General features: G+C 62.7%; 2 protein-coding genes across 6 annotated transcripts; one reads left to right on the top strand and one right to left on the bottom strand.

Moving 5' to 3' along the window:
* Window positions 1–1,597: 1,597 nt before the first annotated feature.
* Window positions 1,598–16,867, top strand: EHBP1L1 (EH domain binding protein 1 like 1). Of its 4 annotated transcripts, none has more exons than XM_037839012.1 (19): window positions 1,598–1,974; window positions 4,565–4,622; window positions 4,831–4,926; window positions 5,301–5,354; window positions 5,451–5,629; window positions 5,710–5,837; window positions 6,386–6,454; window positions 6,542–6,704; window positions 6,840–7,584; window positions 9,197–9,354; window positions 9,453–9,501; window positions 9,958–10,653; window positions 14,315–14,396; window positions 14,515–14,570; window positions 14,668–14,791; window positions 15,051–15,150; window positions 15,924–15,997; window positions 16,084–16,198; window positions 16,299–16,867. In XM_037839012.1, exons 1-19 carry the CDS (start codon window positions 1,871–1,873, stop codon window positions 16,396–16,398), a joined length of 3,150 nt encoding a protein of 1,049 aa, XP_037694940.1. In that variant the 5' UTR covers window positions 1,598–1,870; the 3' UTR covers window positions 16,399–16,867. The 4 variants fall into 4 exon arrangements, with proteins under 4 accessions (XP_037694940.1, XP_037694939.1, XP_037694938.1 ...); XM_037839011.1 differs by having other exon boundaries at window positions 6,840–8,739; window positions 14,671–14,791; XM_037839010.1 differs by having other exon boundaries at window positions 6,840–8,739.
* On the bottom strand, window positions 16,727–19,623 carry KCNK7 (potassium two pore domain channel subfamily K member 7). 2 transcript variants are annotated; one of them, XR_005217376.1, is made up of 4 exons: window positions 19,297–19,623; window positions 17,713–18,111; window positions 17,176–17,473; window positions 16,727–17,073 (listed from the first exon to the last, which is right to left on the bottom strand). XR_005217376.1 is itself a non-coding variant. In XM_037839014.1 (3 exons), exons 1-3 carry the CDS (start codon window positions 19,613–19,615, stop codon window positions 17,268–17,270), a joined length of 924 nt encoding a protein of 307 aa, XP_037694942.1. In that variant the 5' UTR covers window positions 19,616–19,623; the 3' UTR covers window positions 17,117–17,267. The 2 variants fall into 2 exon arrangements, 1 of the variants encoding a protein (XP_037694942.1); XM_037839014.1 differs by lacking the exon at window positions 16,727–17,073 and having other exon boundaries at window positions 17,117–17,473.
* Window positions 19,624–20,571: the final 948 nt, after the last annotated feature.

Here is a 20,571-nt window from a genome sequence, read left to right as displayed (position 1 = left end):
CCCCTCTCAGGCCGGTGGCCAATCCCCCCTCCCCAACTCTCTCTGGGCTTTCCCCGCTGGCCGGGAAGGAAGGGGAAGGAGCCGCCCATCTTGAGGAGCGAAACTTTCCACCCCGAGTGGGGGCGGAGTTGGGGCGGCACAGGAAATGGGTGGGCCGGAGCCGGCGGACCAAGGGGCCCCCTTGGCGGGAGAGGGGACCGGCGTCGCCAGGAAAAGGCTGGGACCCAATGCCCTGTGTGGGGGAGGAAAAGCACTAGAGAGGCAGTGGGGAGAGTCGCCTTGCCCCAGGCCTCCCTAAAGGGGAGATGGGAACAGGGCCCCGAAATTCTTGGCATGAGACTCCAGCGTGGCAGTGGAGTCTCATTCCACACTTGGTCTCACACAGACTGCTCCCCCACCCCCTACCGTATTGGGAACCTTTAGGGCTGTAAAAGACTAACCCTAACAGAGAGGAAACCTGGGACCACATATCTGGGACTCTGGTGTCAGGGTCACCTGGAAGAAGCCTGCACATTTGGGGACACTGAGTGCTGAGATCTCCACGCACTTACACAACACCCCCACACTGCCCTGAGGCGGAGAGAAGAGGACAGGCCTCCGAAGTTGCACACTTAGGCCTACTGGCAGCTCACCCCACACCCCCTGCATCCTTGCCTCCAGGAGACCAGCCCAGCTCACACTCCTGGGAGTCAGTCTGCCGGGTCAAACCGAGTATTTTATCAAACCCAGGCTCCTACCCATTCAGCCCTGCAGAGCACCTGCAGTTCCCTAACTCTGGGCTCCTGGGCTCAACCCCTGCAGCTGCTCATTACCATGCTGGGCTCAGGTGACAATAAGGTCTTTAATACAGGTGCATAGGAAGCGGTCACCACTGCTCCGGGCAGGCTTCCCTGGTCAGGGAGAGTAAACAAACACACACACACTTTGTGGTCCACGATAACAGATTCCAGGTCCTGAGCCCGCGAAAAATCAGCCAGGTTCTGGCTCTGGACTAAACACTTTTCAAGGTTGAACAGCTAGCTGATCAGCTCAACGACTCTATAAAAGGCAGAACTCTATCCCTATTTAACAAGTGGAGAAACTGAGGCTTAGAGCGTCAGGGCTTTGCCCAAGGTAACGCACTTGGTTGGAAGTCAGGCTTGTCTCCGGGGGCTGGGACTATTTTGCCCCTGACAGCCGAGGCGACAGGTTCTACTCTGGCTAAGATGCCGGGTGGCAGCGGGAGTTGAGGACAGTTGTCTTTGGCTCTGGCCCAGACTCGCTGCGCGGCCCTGGTAAGTCCCTTGCCGGTTTGGGTCTCTGTTTGCCCAGCCTGTGAAATGGGGCCACCAGTACATACCTCCCGGGGTGCGGGCAGGAAGGGAGGCGGCCCGGGCAGCGCTCGCGAGGGCAGCACCGCGTGGCGGGTGGCACTGTCCCCGCGCCGGCGCGTCGTCCTCGCCGTGGCGCGCACCGGGCGGGCGCTGCGGTCCGGGCGCCCCCCACCCCCCCCACCGCGATCGCGGCGCGAGGCCCCGGAAGCCGGGCCGCCCCGCCCCCCGCGCTCCCGCCCCGGCCCCCGCCCCCGCCGGAGCCCCGCCCGCCTTCCGTCGGGGGTGCGGCTCCAGGAAACGGCGCGTTCGCCTCTCGCCGCTTTCGCGACCCGACGCGCCCCAGCGACCCCACCGACGCCGTCAGACCCCACGGCGGGCCCCAGTGGCGGCGGCGGCAGCGCGGCCTCGGGTCCGAGCTTCGGACAGCTCCTCACGGACGGGGCGGGCGGCGCGGATAGGGGCCCCAGAGCCCATGGGGTCCCGGGCCGGGCCAGCGGTCGCGGGCCATTGGTCGCCCCGGGCCTGAGGAGCGGGCGGCGGCGGCGGCAGCGGGGACCATGACCTCGGTTTGGAAGCGCCTGCAGCGCGTGGGCAAGCGGGCTGCCAAGTTCCAGTTTGTGGCCTGTTACCACGAGCTGGTGGTGGAATGCACCAAGAAATGGTGAGTGGGGGCGGGGAAGGCCTGGGGGTCTCCCCAGACTGGCTGGGACCTTATGGGCCTTCAGAGCCCGAGGGTACCCTACCTCCAGCCCAAGCGCCAGAGGCCTCCCCACCCCAGCTTGGGCCTAGGCACTGAGACTTAAAAATGCCCATGCCGCCTGTGGGACCCTAGAGTTGGGGGTTGTGGGCAGCTTTGGGGTACTGGGGTTCAGGACTCCCAGGCATGAGAATTCCGTCCTGGCCGACACTTTCCTCAGCCGCGTCCAGGGAGGCCACATGTCCCCAGCCAGAGGGATGTCCGGGGTGGCACGGGGAAAGGAGCAAGTTCTGAGGTCTGCGGGTGCTCAGGGCTGGGGCAGAAGAAGCTAAGAACAAGGATGGTGCCCCCTTGTTGAGCCAGAGGAGCCCGCCCCCCACTCCCTTTCAGCCGGAGTGGACGCTGGGAGGCTGGAAAAGGCTGGGAAATGCCCTTAAAAGGGGAAACTGAGCACCGGGAGGGCAGAGGCGGGAGGCGGGGAACCAGCTTAAAGGGGCCCACGGGCCTAGGAGGTGGGGGTCCGGGGGGCAGGTATGCGAGGGGGTGCAGGCCCTGGCACAAACTTCCAAGGGCCCGTTCACATGCCCCCGCCCGCGGCTGCCACGGCCCCTGCGTCACACACTAAATATATGCGCTTGCTGGTGTCAGCTTCCCTCGGCGGGATTAGGGCACAGCTGTGGGGGCCTCACCACCGGGCGGGGCTAAATTTAGGCTCCCAAGGGGAAGGGCCGGGGCAGGAAGGGACCACAGGGGCCAAGGGGAGGGGAGAGAGCAAGAGGCCGGGGTCCCTTGGGCAGCTGCCACATCCCTGGTCCTGACTACGTTGGGCCTGCCAGGGGCTGCTCACTCCATTTGGCAGAGACCCAGAGTGGTTGGAGGCTGGTTTCTGAGCTGGGACTTGAACCCTGGCTTCCGGCTTCTGCCCCAGTAAGCCAAGTGAGGCCATGGGGGACGCTGGGCATGGTCCTGGAGAGCAGGCAACAGGCAGCGGGCAGTGTCTCTGCGGCTGAGTCACAGGTGGTGGGCAGGGCCTCCTGGGCTCGGGCCGCTGCCCCTGCCCAGGTTGCAGTTCCCCAGGAGGGTGTGCCCAGCCTGAGTCAGGCTGCCAGGCCAGGCCCTGCCCTCCCTGGGCACCCCTGGCCACTTCCCCTTTCTGTGAAAGCCCCGTGGCTACTCTGGCCTGGGAGTTGGGGAGGGGAATGTGGTTTCTGACCAGCGGGCTCTAGGCTCGGCTGTGTGTCCTTGCCTGGCCCCTCTAACTCTCTGGGCCTCCACATCTGCGGGGGTTAAAAGGAGAGCCAGTTGTCCTGGCTCAGCCTCTAGAGGGGCAGCAAGCTGGGCAAACCCAAGCCTCCTGGGTACCAGCAAAGAGGGCTCTTGGGCTGCCAGAGCCTGATCTTCCCCTTGGCCATCGCTGTCTTCCTAGTGGCAGCTGGACACTAACCCAAAGTACCCCCCCAGCCATGTGACAGCTCCATGTCTGTGACTAGGCCCTGTGCAGCCATCTCTCTACTCTCTGTCCCCCGTGTCCCTGTCTCTCCTCTGAGTCTGGCATCCCTGTTTAGCTTGAATGTCACCTCCTGGAAGCCTCCCCTGATGCTCCCGTGGAGGTCAGGGGTCCCCTGGGCTCTGCTGTCATCATCTCCTTGCAATGCCATGGTCCAGGGCTCTGGTTCTGGGAGTGGGCTCGTGGCTGCCCAGCAAAGGACTGGGCAGAGCAGGCCCTGGGGCAGGGGTGGGGTGGGGTGGTGTGTCCAGTGACCTGCTGACCCGCAGCCTCTCTGACCTCACCTCCTGCCCTCTGCCCCTTGCTCCACTGCTCCCCCTGCCCCAACCTCAGACCCTTGCACCTGTCATTCCTCCTGCTGGGGTTGCCTTCCTCAGGGTCCCCTCCTGACCCATCCCTGCCCCCAGCATGTCTCTGCTCAGAGAGGGCTCCCCCCACGCAGCCTGGAAGGGACCCCAGCGCTCTCTCACACCTCACCGTGTTTCATTATCTGTCTGCTATTTATTGCTTCCCGAAGTTAACTTGTTAATTGATCTTCCTTCTTGGCTGGCACTCTCCCCTTTCCTCCACTGCCCTCGGCCTGGAGTGGGCCCCAGGGGCAGGGTCTTGCCCCTTTCTCCCTGTCCTGACCCCAGATCGGGCGCGAGTGGGCACTCTGCTCATATTTGTGAGGAATGGACTTCTTCTTCTCCGAGTCTGCCTCTTCCTGGCTCTCACCGGGTCCTGGCTGTGTTACTGTGTATCTTTTGGTCGCTCTGTGTGTGCCTGTCTGTCCCTGTCTCTGTCTGTCCCTGTCTGTCTTTCGCTGTCTTTCCACATCACCCCTGGCAGCCCACGCCACTGAGGCCTTTGCCCTTCTGCCCCGGGCCCCACCCGGCCTCAGCAGCCCCACCCTGCACCCTGTGGTCCCAGATAAGGGGCTGCCCAGGCCTTCCGCTGGGGGGAGGGGGACCCCTGGGCAGAGAGAAGACCCCGAGAGAACGAGAGGAGACTGGGAGGCTGGGCGGGACTGCCTGAGCAGCCCCCTCCCCGCGCCCCTCATTCCAGGCAGCCGGATAAGCTGGTGGTGGTGTGGACCCGGCGGAACCGACGCATCTGCTCCAAGGTGGGGGAGGGCACCTTGGGGTCCGGGGAGGGGGTGGGGAGGGGGGTATGGGGAAGGTGGGTGAGGGCCGATGGGGGGGATGGAGTCAAGTTCAAGTTCAGATCAGAATCATTGGAAGGGAGAAGAAGATGGGGTAAAGGCTGGGAGTAAGGGCTTAGGGGTGGGAGGGACGGCCAGGGGGCAGAGGGGCTCAGACTGCCCTTTGTAGGCCCACAGCTGGCAGCCGGGCATCCAGAACCCGTATCGGGGCACTGTGGTGTGGCTAGTTCCTGAGAACGTGGACATCGCCGTGACCCTGTACAGGGTGAGTCCCCAGCCCCCCAGCAGAGATGGGATTGGGTGGGCAATTGCAACTCAACCTCCCACACATGCAGCCTTGGTGGGTCTCCCACTGGGTTATCCATCCAAATCAGAAAGAACAGCGGGGTGAAACCAAGAATCCCAGAAGGACCTACTCAGCATGAGTGGCCGGAGTGGTTTCCTTGGAGGAGGTGGCATCCAACCAAACCATGCAAAAGGGAGAAAGCTGGGATCAGGAGAAGCTGAGGAGCATCCCAGGAAGAAGGAACAGCATGGCGAGGGCCCCGGACAAGCCCCCCTTGAGCCAGGGCGAGCTCTTCTCTCTGCACTGCCCCCACTCCAGCAGCTACTGCACTCACCAGTGCCCCCTTTTCCCAGGACCCCCACGTGGACCAGTACGAGGCTAAAGAGTGGACATTTGTTATTGAGAATGTGAGTGGCCGGGGTGGGCTGGGGTGAGCTGGGGCCTGGGGTCCCGGGACTCTAGGGTGGCACTGACACTCCTTCACACCCCACCCCGACCTGCAGGAGGCCAAGGGGCAGCGGAAGGTGCTGGCCACGGCCGAGGTGGACCTGGCCCGCCATGCGGGGCCTGTGCCAGCCCAAGTTCCGCTGCGGCTGCGGCTGAAACCCAAGTCGGTGAAGGTGGTGCACGCTGAGCTGAGCCTCACTCTCTCGGGGGTGCTCCTGCGGGAGGGCCGCGCCACGTGAGTGCCCACCTGCCCGCCCTGGGCCCTGGCCCGCGACCTCGGACCCCTGGCCTCACCCCTGACCTCTGCCCCCACAGGGATGATGACATGCAGAGTCTTGCGAGCCTTATGAGTGTGAAGCCCAGCGATGTGGGCAACTTGGATGACTTTGCTGAGAGTGACGAGGAGGAGGCTAACGGCCCAGCGGCCCGTGTCCCCCAGCCAGGTGGGCTCCCCACCAAGGGGTGGGGTAACCTAGGCCACAAACTACGTGTCGTGTTGCACATGCCCAGTACCCATAAGCTCACTGTCCCCCCGGGGCAGTCCCAACCTGCCCAGCAGCCCTGATGGTCCACGCCTGGCCCTTGGGGCCTTGTGGCAGCCTGGGTGCTTAGCCAAGTCCCGCAGCCTGCGTTCTCTGTGCTCCCCACGCCCCTGGCCCTCCTCTCACCCTTGGGTGGGGTTCAGCCCAGCCCATATGGACATGAGACAGCCAGGCCAAGAGCCCAGAGAGGGGTCTGCAGTCCAGTCCCTTCCTAGTCACTTCCTTTTGTTTGTTAAGGCTTTTTCTCGCTCTCTGCCATTGTGGTTTTCTCTCTCTCTCTCTCTCTCTCTCTCTCTGCATCTGTGGGCCTGTCTCTTCTCGCAGGCTGGGGCGGTGCCCTGAGGCTGGGGCGTCTCCCAGGTAGGCCCAGCGCTCTAGTGGGGGGAGTGGCCAGGCCTGTGGGGCCTGCCCTGGGTGACTGCCTCCCCCACGGCTCCTCCCTCCCCCAGACCCCGCTCGGGAGCTGAAGACACTGTGTGAGGAGGAAGAGGAGGGCCGAGTGCAGCCCCAGCCGGCAGGTGAGGCCCAGGCTGGGACTGGAGGGGGAGCCAAGCCCCGGCTGGCAGAGCGCAGGCCTCAGTGGCTCCTGCTTCCTTCCTCCCCAGCTGTCAGCCCCTCTAGGGCCGAGGACACCAGCGCAGCCCCTGTGAGTGCCCCTGCGCCCCCAGCCAGGGCCTCCCGGGGCCAGGGGTCAGAGGCAGCGACTGTAGCAGGGGGCCAGGCAGGGCCTGAGGCCCCAAGGCCCCCGGGAGCCCCCCTGGAGACACGGTGAGCGTTGGTGGCAGCCCTGACCCCCCCACCCCGACTCCCAGCACCTCAGCAATCCGAAGCGTGGGGATGGGGGTGAGAGTGGAGGCCAGTGAACCCCGCCACCCCCAACACTCGTTCCTGCTCTTTCCTCAGGTCTCCAAAGCAGCCAGGCCAGGATGTGGTCCCCAACCCAGCCCCCCGGCTCCGGAAAGGCCCTGATGCCCCCTGGTCCCCAAGCCCCCAGGGGAAGAGCAAGGCCCCCGAAGTCTCAGGGGCTGCCCCCGCAGGAGTGGGTTCTGCTGGGGAAGCCCAGGCCCTTTCAAGTCCTCAGGAAGGGACAGAGGCCCAGGGAGGTGGGCCGGGTCTGGGCACTGAGGACAGAGGCCCCAGAGAACCTTCTGGAGGGCAGAGACTCAGGGATGAGGAGGGGGTCATTGGGGATAGTCCAGGGGCCAGGGCAGTGGACAGTGAGCAGGAGCCAGGAGTTGGAGAGGTGGACACTAAGAGGTCAGTGGTCAGAGTTGGGGAGGTGGAAGCGAGTTCAGAAGTAAGTCAAGTGGATGCTGAGCCCGGGTCAAAGGTGAGGCATGTGGACACTAAGGGACCAGAGGCCACTGGGGTGAAGCCTCAGGCAGGGTTGAGGGGGACTCCCGAGGCTCCTCCAAGGGGGTCACAGGGGAGGGTGGGGGACAGGACCAGGGAAGAGGCTTCCCCAGGCTCAAGCCCACCCCCAGTGGAACCTGCTGGGTGGTCCCAGCATCCTGGTGACCTCCAGAGGGCCCAAGTGGCTGCAGGCCAGGAGAGAGAGGGCACAGAGGTGAGGGGTGGAGCCCCTGGTGCTGGGGGGACAAGCCTGGAGCAGGGCCCCTCTGTTGGAGCAGCAAACACCAGGCCCCAGGTGAGCACAAGCCAGGGGTCCCTCCCAGCAGCTGACCAGGGGGTGATGTCTAGAGATCTGGGGGTCTGGGTGGCAGAAACTGGGGACACAAGGGTCCTGGGAGTAGAGACCTGGGAGGCAGGGTCTGAGGTGTTGGGGACCCAGGAGACAGAAGCACAGGGATCAGGGGTCTCAGGGATAGAGACTGAGACAGCAGAAGCAGAGATTTTGGGGGCCCAGGAGACAGAATTGGGGGATTCAGAGGTCTCAGGCACAGAAGCTGGGATGGCAAAAGCTGAGGTATTGGGAACCCAGAAAACAGATGCTTGGGATTCAGGAGTCGCAGGGACAGAGGCTGGGATGGCAGAGACTGAGATGTTGGGGGCCCATGAGACAGAGGTGGGCCTTTCAGGGGTACCTGAGATGGAGTCTGGGAAAGGAGAGGAAAAGATACTGGAGACCCAAGAGATAGCAGCTAAGGATTCAGGGGTTCCAGGGATAGAAGCTGAGATAGCAGAGTCTGAGATATTAGGAACCCAAGAAACAGAGGCTTGGGATTCAGGCGACCCAGGGACAGAAGCTGGGGTGGCAGAAACTGAGATGTTGGGGGCCCATGAGACAGAGGTGGGGCATTCAGGGGTCTCGGGGGCAGAGGCTGGGATGGCAGTGGCTGGGGTACTGGGAACCCAAGATACAGAAACTAGCATTTCAGAGGTTGAGGTTTTGGAGGCCCAGGAGGCAGAGACTGGGGCTTGGGGGGCCCTTGAATGTGAGACTTTAAGGGCCCCAGCTACTGAACCTGAGGTTTTAGGGTCCCTGGAAGCAGATGCGGAGATTTCAGGAGTCTGGGAGGCAGAGACTAACGTTTTGACAGCCCAGGAGGCAGAGGCCGGGGTTTGGGGGGTCTCAGAGGCCAAATCTGGAGTTTTGGGGGCCCAGGAAGCAGAGATCATGCGTTTAGGGTCTCCAGAGAACAACTCTGATGTTTTTGAGGCCCAGGAAGCAAAGGCAGGGCTCTTGGGGACCAAGAAGGATAAAGAAGCTGAGGGAAGGCCCCCCGAGGCCAGCCTGATTGAGGCGCAGGTGGCCAGTGGGGCAGGGGCTGGAGTGCCCGGGCCCTCGGGGTCCCCTTCCCCAGAGGAGCCTGAAGAGGACAGGAGGCTGCCGGGCAGCCAGGTAGGGACGGGGGCCGCCGAGGGCCCAGTGTGCCGCTTCCCACTAACCTGAGGCTGAGCGAACGGCGGCTCTGCATGGACCCACCTGGTTGACTGGGATGGGGTGGGCCAGGGGCTCAGCTTCCAGGAGCCCCTCTACCCCCTCCTCTCTCAGGATGCTCTGGCTCCCCCACCCTGTCTTCCCTGGGCCGCATGGAGCTGGACACCCCTCTGCTGGTTTTGTGGGCTGCTGGTGACCTCTGGCCTTGCCTGGGGGGCCACTGACCTTTTTAGGTGACCATGGCAGATAACCATGGAGGTGGAAACCCTTTTGCCAGGCCCCAGTCTCTGGCCAGTGGCCCCGATAACCCTTGCAAACACCCACAGCTGGGGCTGTCTTGTGCCAGGCCTGAGCTTCCCTGAGGGGCAGAGGGCACAGGTCCCAGGTATGCATTCCCTAAGCTCCCCCGTGTCCCCAGGCACCGCCTGCCCTGGTTAGCTCCAGCCAGTCCCTGCTGGAGTGGTGCCAGGAAGTCACCGCTGGCTACCGTGGTGTCCGCATCACCAACTTCACCACATCCTGGCGCAATGGGTTGGCCTTCTGCGCCATCCTGCACAGGTTCTACCCGGACAAGATGTGAGCTGCTGGAGGGGCCGGGAATGGATGGGGGGAGCCTGCGGGGAGGGCGGTGGGAATCCAGCCTGCAAGGCCTCTGACCCCTGCTCTCTCTGCAGTGACTATACAGCCCTTGACCCACTCAACATCAAACAGAACAACAAGCAGGTGAGATGGGGGTGGGGTGGGGGTGCAGTGCCTGGAGGAAAAGGGGGTCCAGAGCCCCATCCTAGGTCTGAGATTTGGCATCCCCTCTGCCTATAGGAGAGGAATCTATGGGCTGCAGAACCCAAGCAGTAGCTTTTGGAAATTCTACCACTTTTTTACCCTTTTGGCCATTAAAATGTGTGATTTTCCTTTTCCTTTTTTTTAATTTTTTTTGGTAAAACATATTTTCCCTGGACGGTTTTTCCAAAACCACCCTTTGGTAACGGGGTAGATGATGTGGACAGTTGCTAGGTAACGCGAGGGCGGTCCCTGTTGCTAGATGAAGGGAGGAGGCGTTGCCAGGCCAACCCCTGCGTGGAGGTCGCCGGGACCCTCTTGGCCGGAGGCGGGCCGCAGCGTTGCCGGGTAACGCCCTCTCCCCGCGGTCGCTGCTGACCCCCCGCGCGCCCTTCCTAGGCCTTCGATGGCTTCGCGGCCCTGGGAGTATCGCGGCTGCTGGAGCCGGCGGACATGGTCCTGCTGTCGGTGCCCGACAAGCTCATCGTCATGACGTACCTGTGCCAGATCCGCGCCTTCTGCACGGGCCAGGAGCTGCAGCTGGTGCAGCTGGAGGGCGGCGGCGGCGCCGGCACATACCGCGTGGGCAGCGCCCAGCCGGGCCCGCCCGACGACCTGGACGCCGGCCACCTGGCGCAGCGGCTGCGCGAGCACGGGGCCGAGGCGCCCAGGGAGCCCAGGGCGCCCAAGGAGGTCACGACCCCGGCGGAGGGGGCGGCCCCCGAGGAAGCCGCCAGGGGCGCGGACGCGGAGCGCACCGGGAAGGACCGCGGGGCAGAGGCCGCCCAGGAGGCGCGCTCGGCAGAGGCCCGCGTCGACGGCCCCGGAGCCCGCGCGCCCGCGCTCCCGGCCGAGGGGCTGGTGAACGGGGCGGGGACACCCAGCGGCGGCGGCGGCGGCGGCGTGAGGCTGCGACGGCAGTCGGTCAACGGGGAGCCCGGGCCGGTGCCCCCGCCCCGCGCGCACGGCTCCTTTTCCCACGTGCGCGACGCCGACCTGCTAAAGAAGAGGCGCTCCCGGCTGCGTAACAGCAACTCCTTCTCCGTGGATGAGCCGGACTCGGGGGCTGCGGGCGCCGCAGGGGCCGCCGCCGCAGTGAGTATCCGCTGCGGCGCCGCGGGGGTCGTGTGGGCGGGGCAGAGGAGCGGCCGGGTCCTGAGGGGCCGCGAGGGCAGAGCTGTCGCGGGGGTGGCGGTTTCAGGGCGGTAGGACTGATCTCGGTGTCCGAGGGGCCGGGGTGCTGTGCAGGAGTCCCGTGGCAAGGTAGTGAGCTCCCCGTCAGGGGCATATGCAGGCAGCGACTGTCGGGCCCAGCAGGGCTTCTAGGGCAGGGTCCCGCTCCGGCTGCTGGGGCAGGGTGTCAGGCTTTGCTGTCAGTCTTGGGGTATATGTTCATGGCTTTTAGTGCTTGGCATCCACTTAGGGGAATCATAGTAGGGAGTTCCCAGAAGGCTCCCTGTTGTCATCTACAAAGCCGGGCACTGTTTTGTGGACTGTAAAGTGGGTTCAGGTGTTTCTTTCCATCCACGCTGGTAGTGGGGGGTCGACCAGCAAGCACCCCACCCCACTAGCTGGGAACAAGGTTTCTATACTCACTGCCGGGTTCTCCAGGGCCTCCCACCCCTAACTGAAGATGCTCTGACTTGGATCTTTAATCTCAGTTGCTGGAGTTTCCTTTCTCCTTTCTGAGAAGGGGGGATTGTAGGTGGGAGGCTCTTCTGGGACCCCTTATCTCCTCCCCGATACCCAGGAGGTCGCAGGGCAGAGGCTATCAGGGTGTGAAGTCATGGCTCTACTGAGGGGGAGATGGTCCCAGAGAGGGCAGGGATTTGCTCAGCTATTCACAGCTGCCAAAGTCCAGGCCACCTGCTTTCCAGCTGGGGCTCTGCCCACTGCACTGACCTGCCTGTGACAACAGGGGCAGCTGTCAGGCTTCTCCAAGCTTTCACCTGCCCAGGAATGACCCCTGAGTTCAAGGGGAAAGGAGGGAATGCATCCGGAAAGGCATCCTGGTAGAAGCAGCTATTTGAGCGAAGTAGATTAGGTGGCAGGTTTCCCCAGGTGAGAAATGTGAGGGGACAGTTCTTAAGTGGAGGGACCCACAGAAGCAAAAATGTGGCAGTAGGACAGCTGAGGTCTCTGGTCCTCTCCCGGGAGGTCAGAGTGGGCGTGAGCCCAGCTGGAAGAGCAGGAGCCTTGAATGCCAGGGTCAGAGCACAGGGTTGATTCCGTGACTGAGAAAGAGAGGGCATGGGAGGCACCCATGGAGATGTGATAGGCAGGACACAGCCACTCCTGCGTCTGTTGGCCGCTGGCCACAGCCCCATGAGTGTGTCAGTGGCTTTTTGAATCTAAAAAGGGCAGTTCCATCCGCCACTCTCCTGGGTTCAAGGCCCAGACCTGGTCCTTCCAAAGCCAGGCTTTCTCCAGCCTGGGTTCCATGGGAGGTGTTTGATCCATGAAGCTGGCAGGGGCCCTTCCTTGTTGGCCAGTTCCATCTCCCATGCTCCATGCATGCAATGGAAGAGGATCAGGCCTGGTGTGGTGGGGAATGATGTCAGGCACCCTGCAGCCGGGGTGGGGCTGAAACACGAGGGGAGGGTGCCCATGGTGCTGCCCAGGAAGGCTGCCTGGAGGAGGAGCCCCCAGGAGCATATAGAAAGAGGAATTCGGGTCAGACATGAGGAAGTGTTACTTGGAATTCCCATCAGGGCTGGGTGTGAGTAAACTCAGTTGCTGCTGAGCTTGGGCTTTCTCCACTTGCCTGCCTCTCCCTGCTGGCAGCTCCCGGGGCTGTCAGTGGAGTATTTTCTCTGTGCCTGGCCTGCCCCCACAGCCCCTCATTGACTTCTCACGGTGTCCCTTCTGGGAGGAACGATTACCCCATTTTACAGGTCGGAATGTTGAGATGAAGAGAGAGTCAAAGAGAATGGACACAGGTGTGAACCCAGGTTTCAAGCCTTGAGTGCTTAGATGGCACCCTCCACTGGGCCTGGCCCCCTTGACTAGCTGTGTGACCCTGGGCGAGCCACTTAACCTCTCTGTGCTCTCTCTCTGAGGATGAGAAGCAAATGTACAAAAACCCTTTACAAGGTGGCCTTGAGGCTGCTTCAGGGTGTTGTCAAAAAACAGGAGCTGTGTGTTGCCCCAGATATCTTTCTGGGGCCCTTCAGCTTCCCAGGTTACACAGGGCTGGGATTCGTCCCCATTTTACATATAAGGACACGAGTCCCAGTGGGTGTGGCCCAGAGGCACACAGCAAGTTGGCGAGCAAGTCTGGGAATAAACCTTTGGATTAGACAGCCCTAGGCCCCAGTCCAGGCCCTGTGTGAACCTCACCTCTAACCCCCTTTTTCCTTCTTTGACCCTCAGTTTCCTCATCTGTAAAGTGGGAGGGTAGTAGCCCCCTCATAGGAGAACTAAATGAGTTGATATGTGGAAAGTCCTGGCACAAAAATGAGTAATAGATATCAGCTATTGTTAATCACACACCCCTGTGTGAAGGGGCTACCTCTGGTCAGGGAGACACACGTAACTGACAGCCAGGATGGGTGGGGGTCGGAGCTGTGTTGGAGAGGCCCGGGAAGCCACGGGAGGAGCCTCTGCCCAGCCTGCAGCTCTGGGGAGGCTTTGGGAGGCAAGAAGTTTGGGGCGGGAGGCAGAAAGAGATGCGGGAGCCGGAAGGAGCTCCTGGGGGAGGCAGAGCCAGGCCGGGTCATGAACGCTGGGTTGGTGTTGAGTAGCCCAAGATGCCGGCTGAGGAAGCTACTTAGGGAACTGAAAGTCCATCCCTGCGGCTGGAGGGTGGCATCTAGCTGGGATTCAGAGGGGCGGGTAGAAGGAGAGTTGAGGCTGGAGCAGGCGACAGGCCTTGGCAACCAGGCTGGGGGCTGAGGGAGGGCACATTGGGCGAAGGTTTTAGGAAGACCCCTCAGTTGAGGTCAGCAGGAAGGGGTAGGTGGGGACCGGTGAGGACATGAGCCAGATGGGAGGAGGTGGCTCCTGAGCCGGGGTGTCCAGGGCTGCCTCTCGGAGAGATACAGGGTGGGGTGGACAATGGGCTGCTCAACCCCTTCTCCCTGCCTATCACCCACCCGGAAGGGTGGCCAGAGAGAGCATGAGCTGTAAGAGGGACCAGGCTGACAGCTGGACTGAAAGTTGGGGTCCCCCAGGGCTGACAGTCCCAGCAATTCTCCAGGGGTGGGGCACCTCTGGGGCCAGCCCTACATTTCCAGGTTAAAATTCGTAGTTCCAGCTAACCTGTCCTGTCCCGAGTGTTGTGTGAAGAGAACAGCAGCCGCTGGATCCAGATGGGATTTGATAAGGCGGGAGGGTGCCCCCTTTTGGTCGGAAGGTGGAAGTGCTGACTCAGGGTGGCCTAGGCTGGAGCTGGAGCCTAAGGAGGCACCAGCATCAGGGGACAGGAGTCAGAGGTGGGTGACCTGGAGGGAGGGGGCAAGGGGGAAGGAGCTGGTCAGGCGGGACCCTTCACTGCTTTTCACCTCAGCCCTCACCAACACCCTTGGGTGGGAATGGACTGGCCCTGGACCAGGCCGAGGCCTCTGGGCTTGGCTCCAGGAGGCACTTTTCCCCAGCAGTGGGAGGTTCTGTGCACGCAGGACTGAAGGAGCAGCGGGTGGCCAGGGTCTGGGATTGAGAGTTCCTCCTCCCCTGCGTGTGGGAGGCTCTGGCTGGCCCCCCGGGCAGGGCCTGTTGGGGAATCCCTCCCAGCCCTCACCAGTCCCTTCTTCCACAGGAAGGCCCGAGCCCTGAACCCAGCCCTGCCCCTGGCCCAGCCCCGGGCCCAGCTCCAGCCGCAGTCCCACAGCCACCCCTTGGTGAGTAGATTTAGAGGGGTGGGACCAGCTCAGTGCAGGCTGCCCACAAATCCTGGGCTGGGTACTCCCAGAGGGCAGAGTCAGTTTGGGGGTGCCTTAGCCTGGTCTCTGTTTGCAGGTGGGAGCCCCCCATCTGAGGAGCAGCCCCCAAGCCCAGGCGAGGAGGCTGGGCTGGTAAGGAGGCCTGAGGTGGAAGGGGCTGATGGGTGGACACTTCCTAGGCGGGACCTGGGCTGAGCCCACTCAGCCCTTTGTCCCCATTTCACCCCAGCAGCGGTTCCAGGACACAAGTCAGTATGTGTGCGCAGAGCTGCAGGCTCTGGAACAGGAGCAGAGGCAGATCGACGGGCGGGCGGCCGAGGTGGAGACGCAGCTGAGGCGCCTCATGGAGTCAGGTGGGGCAGCCACCTGGGGTCTCTTCCCCGACACACGCTATCACATCTGCTCAGCCCTGTAGTTCTTCCTGACTTTGGCAGGAGGTGCCGGGCAGCACAGCCGGGTCATGGTGCCCATTTAACAACCGGGCTGGCCGAGGCACTGTCGGTTCTGGCTTCTGGAAAGCCACAAGGGGCAAGATCCTCCCCAATCCTCAGTGGCCCTGCCCCTGACACCAGGGTGGGTGGCAGTCCTGGTGACTGCCCTGGCCTGGTTCAGGTGCTGACAAGCTGCAGGAGGAGATGCTGATCCAGGAATGGTTCACACTGGTCAACAAAAAGAACGCTCTCATCCGGAGGCAGGATCAGCTGCAGCTGCTGTGAGTGCTGGCCCCGCCCCAGCCACGCCCACCCCGACCCACCCCCCCCCACCCCAGCGGCCCAGGCCCTGCCCCCACCAGCCCAAGTCCAGCCGCTGGGGACAGTCAAGTGCTTTTGGGATGAGGGCCCGCAGAACAGAGGGAACTTTAGTGACTTGTGAGAGCTCTTCACTGTTTTATTCTTTTACAAAGGACTTTTAAAACATTGCTCTGCTATCTTATGACATTTTTATTGGCTATCTAATTTTCTTACAAAGTTTCTGTCTCTTAAACTGATATTTTACTAATGAGAAAACCCATGCCCAGAGCAAAATGTGGTTCAGGAAAGTCAGGGCTGAGTCCCCCAATTTGATGCTGTTTCTTTACGGTAGGGGAAACTGAGGCCCAGAGAGAGATCTGAGTAGTCTTGCACTGAGGTTTTGCCTCCCTTTTGCATTTGGGGCCATTCCCCCCCTCCCCAAATAGCCTCATAGTTATTTGCTGTTTAATCATAAGTAGAGTTCATTCAAATATTTCTGCTGGGTTGTTTATTACTAAAAAGAAAGTGGGAGTGAGGGTGGGGAGAGAACATTAGCACCCAACAATGGGAGAACCGTTAGAACAAAGGGATGATGCAGGCTGGGGACTGGGGTGTCTGTCGCTCCACCCTCAGCACAGCCCATCTGGGCAACCGGGAGGCCAGGTAGGATGGGGCCAGGGGGTGGGCAGCGTCCTGGACACTGCCTCCCGGTCCCCCTTTCCCTGACCCGACAGTTCCCTTCCCCCACCTCCAGCATCGAGGAGCAGGACTTGGAGCGGAGATTCGAGCTGCTGAGCCGGGAGCTGCGGGCTATCCTGGCCATTGAAGGTGAGGGGTGGAGCCGTACGGGGGAGGGGATGGCCAGGGCCGAGGAGGGTCCCCACCTCCTGAGTCTCAGCCTCCTTCCCCCTCAGACTGGCTGAAAACGGCCGCGCAGCAGCACCGAGAGCAGCTCCTGCTGGAGGAGCTGGTGTCCCTGGTGAACCAGCGCGACGAGCTGGTCCGGGACCTGGACCACAGGGAGCGGATGTGAGCGGGGGCCCGGGGACCGCGCGGGGTTGGGGACTCGGGGGGAGACCATGGGTCGGGGCCCGGACGCTGGCGCTGACTCCACCCGGTTCCCTCCCAGCGCCCTGGAGGAGGACGAGCGCCTGGAACGCGGGCTGGAACAGCGGCGCCGCAAGCTGAGCCGGCAGCTGAGCCGGCGCGAACGCTGCGTGCTGAGCTGAGGCCGCGCGGCGCCCGGGAGGCCCTGGCCTCAGCGGCCTCGGCTCGCCGGCGCCCTCGCCCCTCCCGGCTCGCTCTGACCTCAGCTTTTCCCGCCGCGGGTGCCCCGGCGCCGCCTGGGGCCTGCGCTCGGGAGGACCAGGCCTTCCCGGAGGCCGTGCACGCCGCCGTGAGGGGGCCGCCGGCGCCCCTTCGTGGGGACGGGGTGGGGGCAGACCCTTGGGCCCCGACGGACCGGAGTGGCTGGGCGGCCGAGCCGTCTAGGCCGTATTTATTCGTCCGTGGGAGTGTGTGTGCCTGTGCTCGCGGTGGGCGGGGGGTCCCCAGGAGCGCCCCACACAACCCCTTCTCGACGGCAGAGCTGGCACGGGCCAGCCCGGGGTCGAGGAGAAGGAGGCTCGGTCAACCGCCGTGCCCGGCCCCCGCCCCTTCCTGTTGGTTGCGAGCAATAAAGTTAGACCAGAACACGGAGCGCAGGCCCTTTCTCGGAGCATCGGGGCTTTCAATAGACTGAAGAGGGTGGGACTTAAGCCGATTAAGGTTGTCTCTGCGATCCTAACCCAAGCTGGGCGGGCTTTGAGCTTCCCAGAGGCTAGTTGAAGCTGCATGTCGGCCCTCCGCGGATGACGGAGGAGAAGGGGCACGGGGGTTGGGTTTCTGATGGTCGTAGGGAAGTCCTGTTTGCAAAGAAAAGGTGAAAACACAGTCGGGGTGGTTGCTCATTTTATTATTCTATTAACACATTATCCCGGGGCCTGCAGGTAGCCACCCTCACCCACCATCTCCAGGGTCCTCACATCTCCTCCACTCCCTGCCCCGGTGCTTCCTCCTCTGGCACCTCCTCCACTTGAACTCTGCCAAGAGACACCTGTCAGCAAGCCGGGGCCTGTTCCGGGGCAGGGGTTGCGGGTGGCAGGGTGCTCAGGGCCAGCTCATCCTGGAGTACAATGCTACTTTGGTCATCAGCAGTCGGAGGGCCACTGGACTCGAAGAACCTAACGAGGGCTCGGACCTGGGGCAGCTCCGAGAAGGTCTCCACGGTCAGCAGCATGGCCAGGAGCCCAAGGAGCAAGTAACCTGGGGAAGAGCAGTGGCAAAGGTGACTTGGGGTGCCACAATGCTCCTGCCCACCTCGCAGCACCCGACACCATTTTCAGCGCCACCAATGTTCTGTAAACTACAACACTCACACCTGCCTTGCCTAGGAAAGGATGCCTGGCTCCTGGAGTTTGGTCCCCAGTGGTTTATGGGAGTTGTAGTCCACGCTCTGCCACCTCCCCCCAACCCCATGCTCCTGGGCAGCCAGACTCACTCACCGAGAAGGGCGAGCCGGCCGAGGCTGTAGAGAGCTGGATGCAGGTGGTGGCCATGGCCGGGCAGCAGGTCCCCCAGGCCGATGGTGCTGAGTGAGCCGAAGCAGAAGTAGAGGGCCTCCAGCAGGCTGCAGTCACCCTGCACGCCCCACAGCACCAGCGCGGGCAGCAGCACGAAGACGCCCGCCACCAGCAGGCCCAGTCCAGCTGCCTGCAGCAGCGCAGCCCTGGCCGGTGCCAGCTGCCAGTGGGCCACTGCCCAGGCACCCGGGCGGCTGAGCACAGGCAGTAGGCAGTGGCGCAGAGCGGCCACGAGGGCTAGCGAGGCCGGCAGCCCCAGGGCCGCATAGACAACACAGAAGGCCTTGCCGCCGGCTGAGAGCGGGGCTGTATGCCCATAACCTGGAGGGGAGAGCAACAGTGGGCGCTGGAGCGGGATGCTCCCTGGGGGTTCCCATTTCCCTCTACAGCTCCACCTGCAGTCGGCTGCCCCCTGGCGGCCCAAACTGCCTGAGCTGCCTGGGGGTGAACCCCTTTACTTTTCTGGATGACTCTTTTCTTCTGGAAAATAAAGGGATTAAAGGAGACAGATCCTTCAGGCTTTTTGGAGCTGGCACAATTCTGAGAACAGCTGTCCTGCCCCAAAGGGAGGCTGGCTTTCAGAGAGATTCCTCAGCTCTGCCCTTAGCCAATACTTGTGGGCAGAGTGTCACCCACTTTTTCATTTCCCCAGAGGTGTACTGAGTCCTCCTGTGTGCCAAGAGAGGCAGTGTGCCCAGAGAGGAGGCCAGAAAAGCCCCTGCAAAGGCAGGGAGAGGTGGGAGAGCATGGGATGCTGGGAGGACAGGATCAGCTTGTCCAGAGGTTGCAAACCCAAATGCCTCCAAGAGCCAAAGGTGAGGCAGGAAGGAGGGGCGGGGCCTGGGGTGGACAGGAGAGCAGGTGCTCACCCCAAAGGGCAGCCCTTATTCCACTCCAGGCAATGTATTCTCTTTTGGGGATTCTGCCTCTGTGAGAGGAGATTTCCTGATTTTCCAAAAGAGGCTGGAAATACAGGCTTCACTTCAGAAAATGTTTAGGCACTTTGCAGAACAAACACACTTGGGCTGGGAGCCCTGTGGCTTCATTTCTCTGGGTCTTTGCTTTTGCTGTTGCCTCTGCCAGGAATTCCTTCATCCCTTGATGACTTGGCTAACATCCCACCACAGACTACTTCTGCCAGAAGCCTTCCCTCACGCCCCTGCCTGAGGCGTGTTCTGGGCTCCCACCATATCCCTCCATCCAAAAATCCATCCCAATGTACTCTGTTCCCTGCCTCACCTCAGGGCCCTGGGATTTGGGCATCTCTCTTGGGTTTCAAAGGGTACCTGGGGGTGGGGCTGGGGAGGCCACACCCCTCCTGGCAGCGGAAGTGGAGGCACCAGTTGGGGAGCATTGGCATGGGGAGCCCAAGCTGTGATGTCAGGCCTGATAGGCCCTGGGCTCCTTGTGGCCCTTTGGGGCTGGGGGAAGGGCTGTACCCCTCCGGAACCCCAGGGAGCGATGGCCTCAGGAGTCGCCTCCTGCCCGGCCGCCTGGCGGCCTTACCCGTGGTGGTGAGGATGCTGGCAGTGAAGAGAAGGGCGGAGGGCAGGTCCCAGTTCCTGGCCTCTGAGCCGTTGCCCAGGCTGGAGACCCCGTGGGCCTGTGCCACCAAGGCAGCACCCAGCAACTCCTCCAGTGCCCCAGGTGGCAGGCAGGCCCCGTGCTCTGCCTGGAACGTGGTCAGCTCAGCCCTGAGCCGGGCCTGGACCTGGAGAGCTGGAGGCCCCTCCAGGGCCTGTAGCACCACAGCCCCCAGCCCCAGGGCCAGCAGGTGGGCCACAGTCAGGAGTGCAAATCGGGCCCAGGGCCTCAGACACCCCATCGTGTGCTGCCTGGAGTCTGGGGTGTCGTGGGAGCTGGCTGCTCCACTGCAGGCGTCTGGGAGGGGCTGGGCAGGGTGGGGCTGGGAGGAGGGGCGGTGTGGGTGGCTGAAGAGGGCGGGATGCTCGGGACACAGCCGGGGTGAGTGGGAGAGTGGGGCAGGGGAGGCCGCACAGGCTTGGAGGTGAGCTGATCACCCCTCCCAGTTTCCGGGGGCGAGGCAGGTTTCCTTTGCCCATTTCACGGCCGCCAGGGTGGGGTGGGGGTGGCTGCGGTGAGGGGAGGGTGGGAAGCCAAGGCCCAGACTCAGAGTCACACTGTGGTGGTTTATTCCAAGATGCAGTCACTCATTCACACATCCACCCAGTTCATTCATTTGCTCATTCATTCAACAAGTGCCGAGGTCCTGAGGACACCAGGGAATAGGACACGCACAGGCCCCTTCTCTGCTGGTGTTCACCTGTCGGCAAAAGACATGACAACTTCACACTGTCTTAACTCCCATGAAGGTAACACCCTGGGTATGGCAGAGAGTGTGACGGGGGAAGGGGAGGCTCACTGGGAAAGCCCCTTTGAGGTGGTGACGTTTCAGCCGAGAAGAGGCCAGCCGTGGCGAGATTCAGGGAAAGGGCATTTCAGGCAGAAGGCCCAGTGCGTGCAAAGGCTCTGAAGTGGGAAAGAGCCTGGCGCATGGAAGGAACAGGGGGCTGCAGACATCCTGGGGGAAAGCAAGTGGCCTGGGCCCGGCCATTGGTGGAGGAGGAGGAGGGGAATGGGATTCGGGGTGGGTCAGGTGGAGCAGGGGTGGTGGGTGAGGTACAGGGGGGAGTCAAGGACACCCAGGGTTCGGCCAGCGCTGGCCAGGATCTCAAGCCCCCATTCCCTGGCCTTTGTGCCCCGGTCTCCTGCGTCCCGGTCCCGCTGCGCACACAGCCAGTCTGGCTGCCCAGGAGCACA

Source organism: Choloepus didactylus, chromosome 6 (assembly GCF_015220235.1).
Source record: "Choloepus didactylus isolate mChoDid1 chromosome 6, mChoDid1.pri, whole genome shotgun sequence".
Lineage (NCBI taxonomy): Eukaryota > Metazoa > Chordata > Mammalia > Pilosa > Megalonychidae > Choloepus > Choloepus didactylus.
This window is presented reverse-complemented; position numbering and strand designations above follow the sequence as displayed.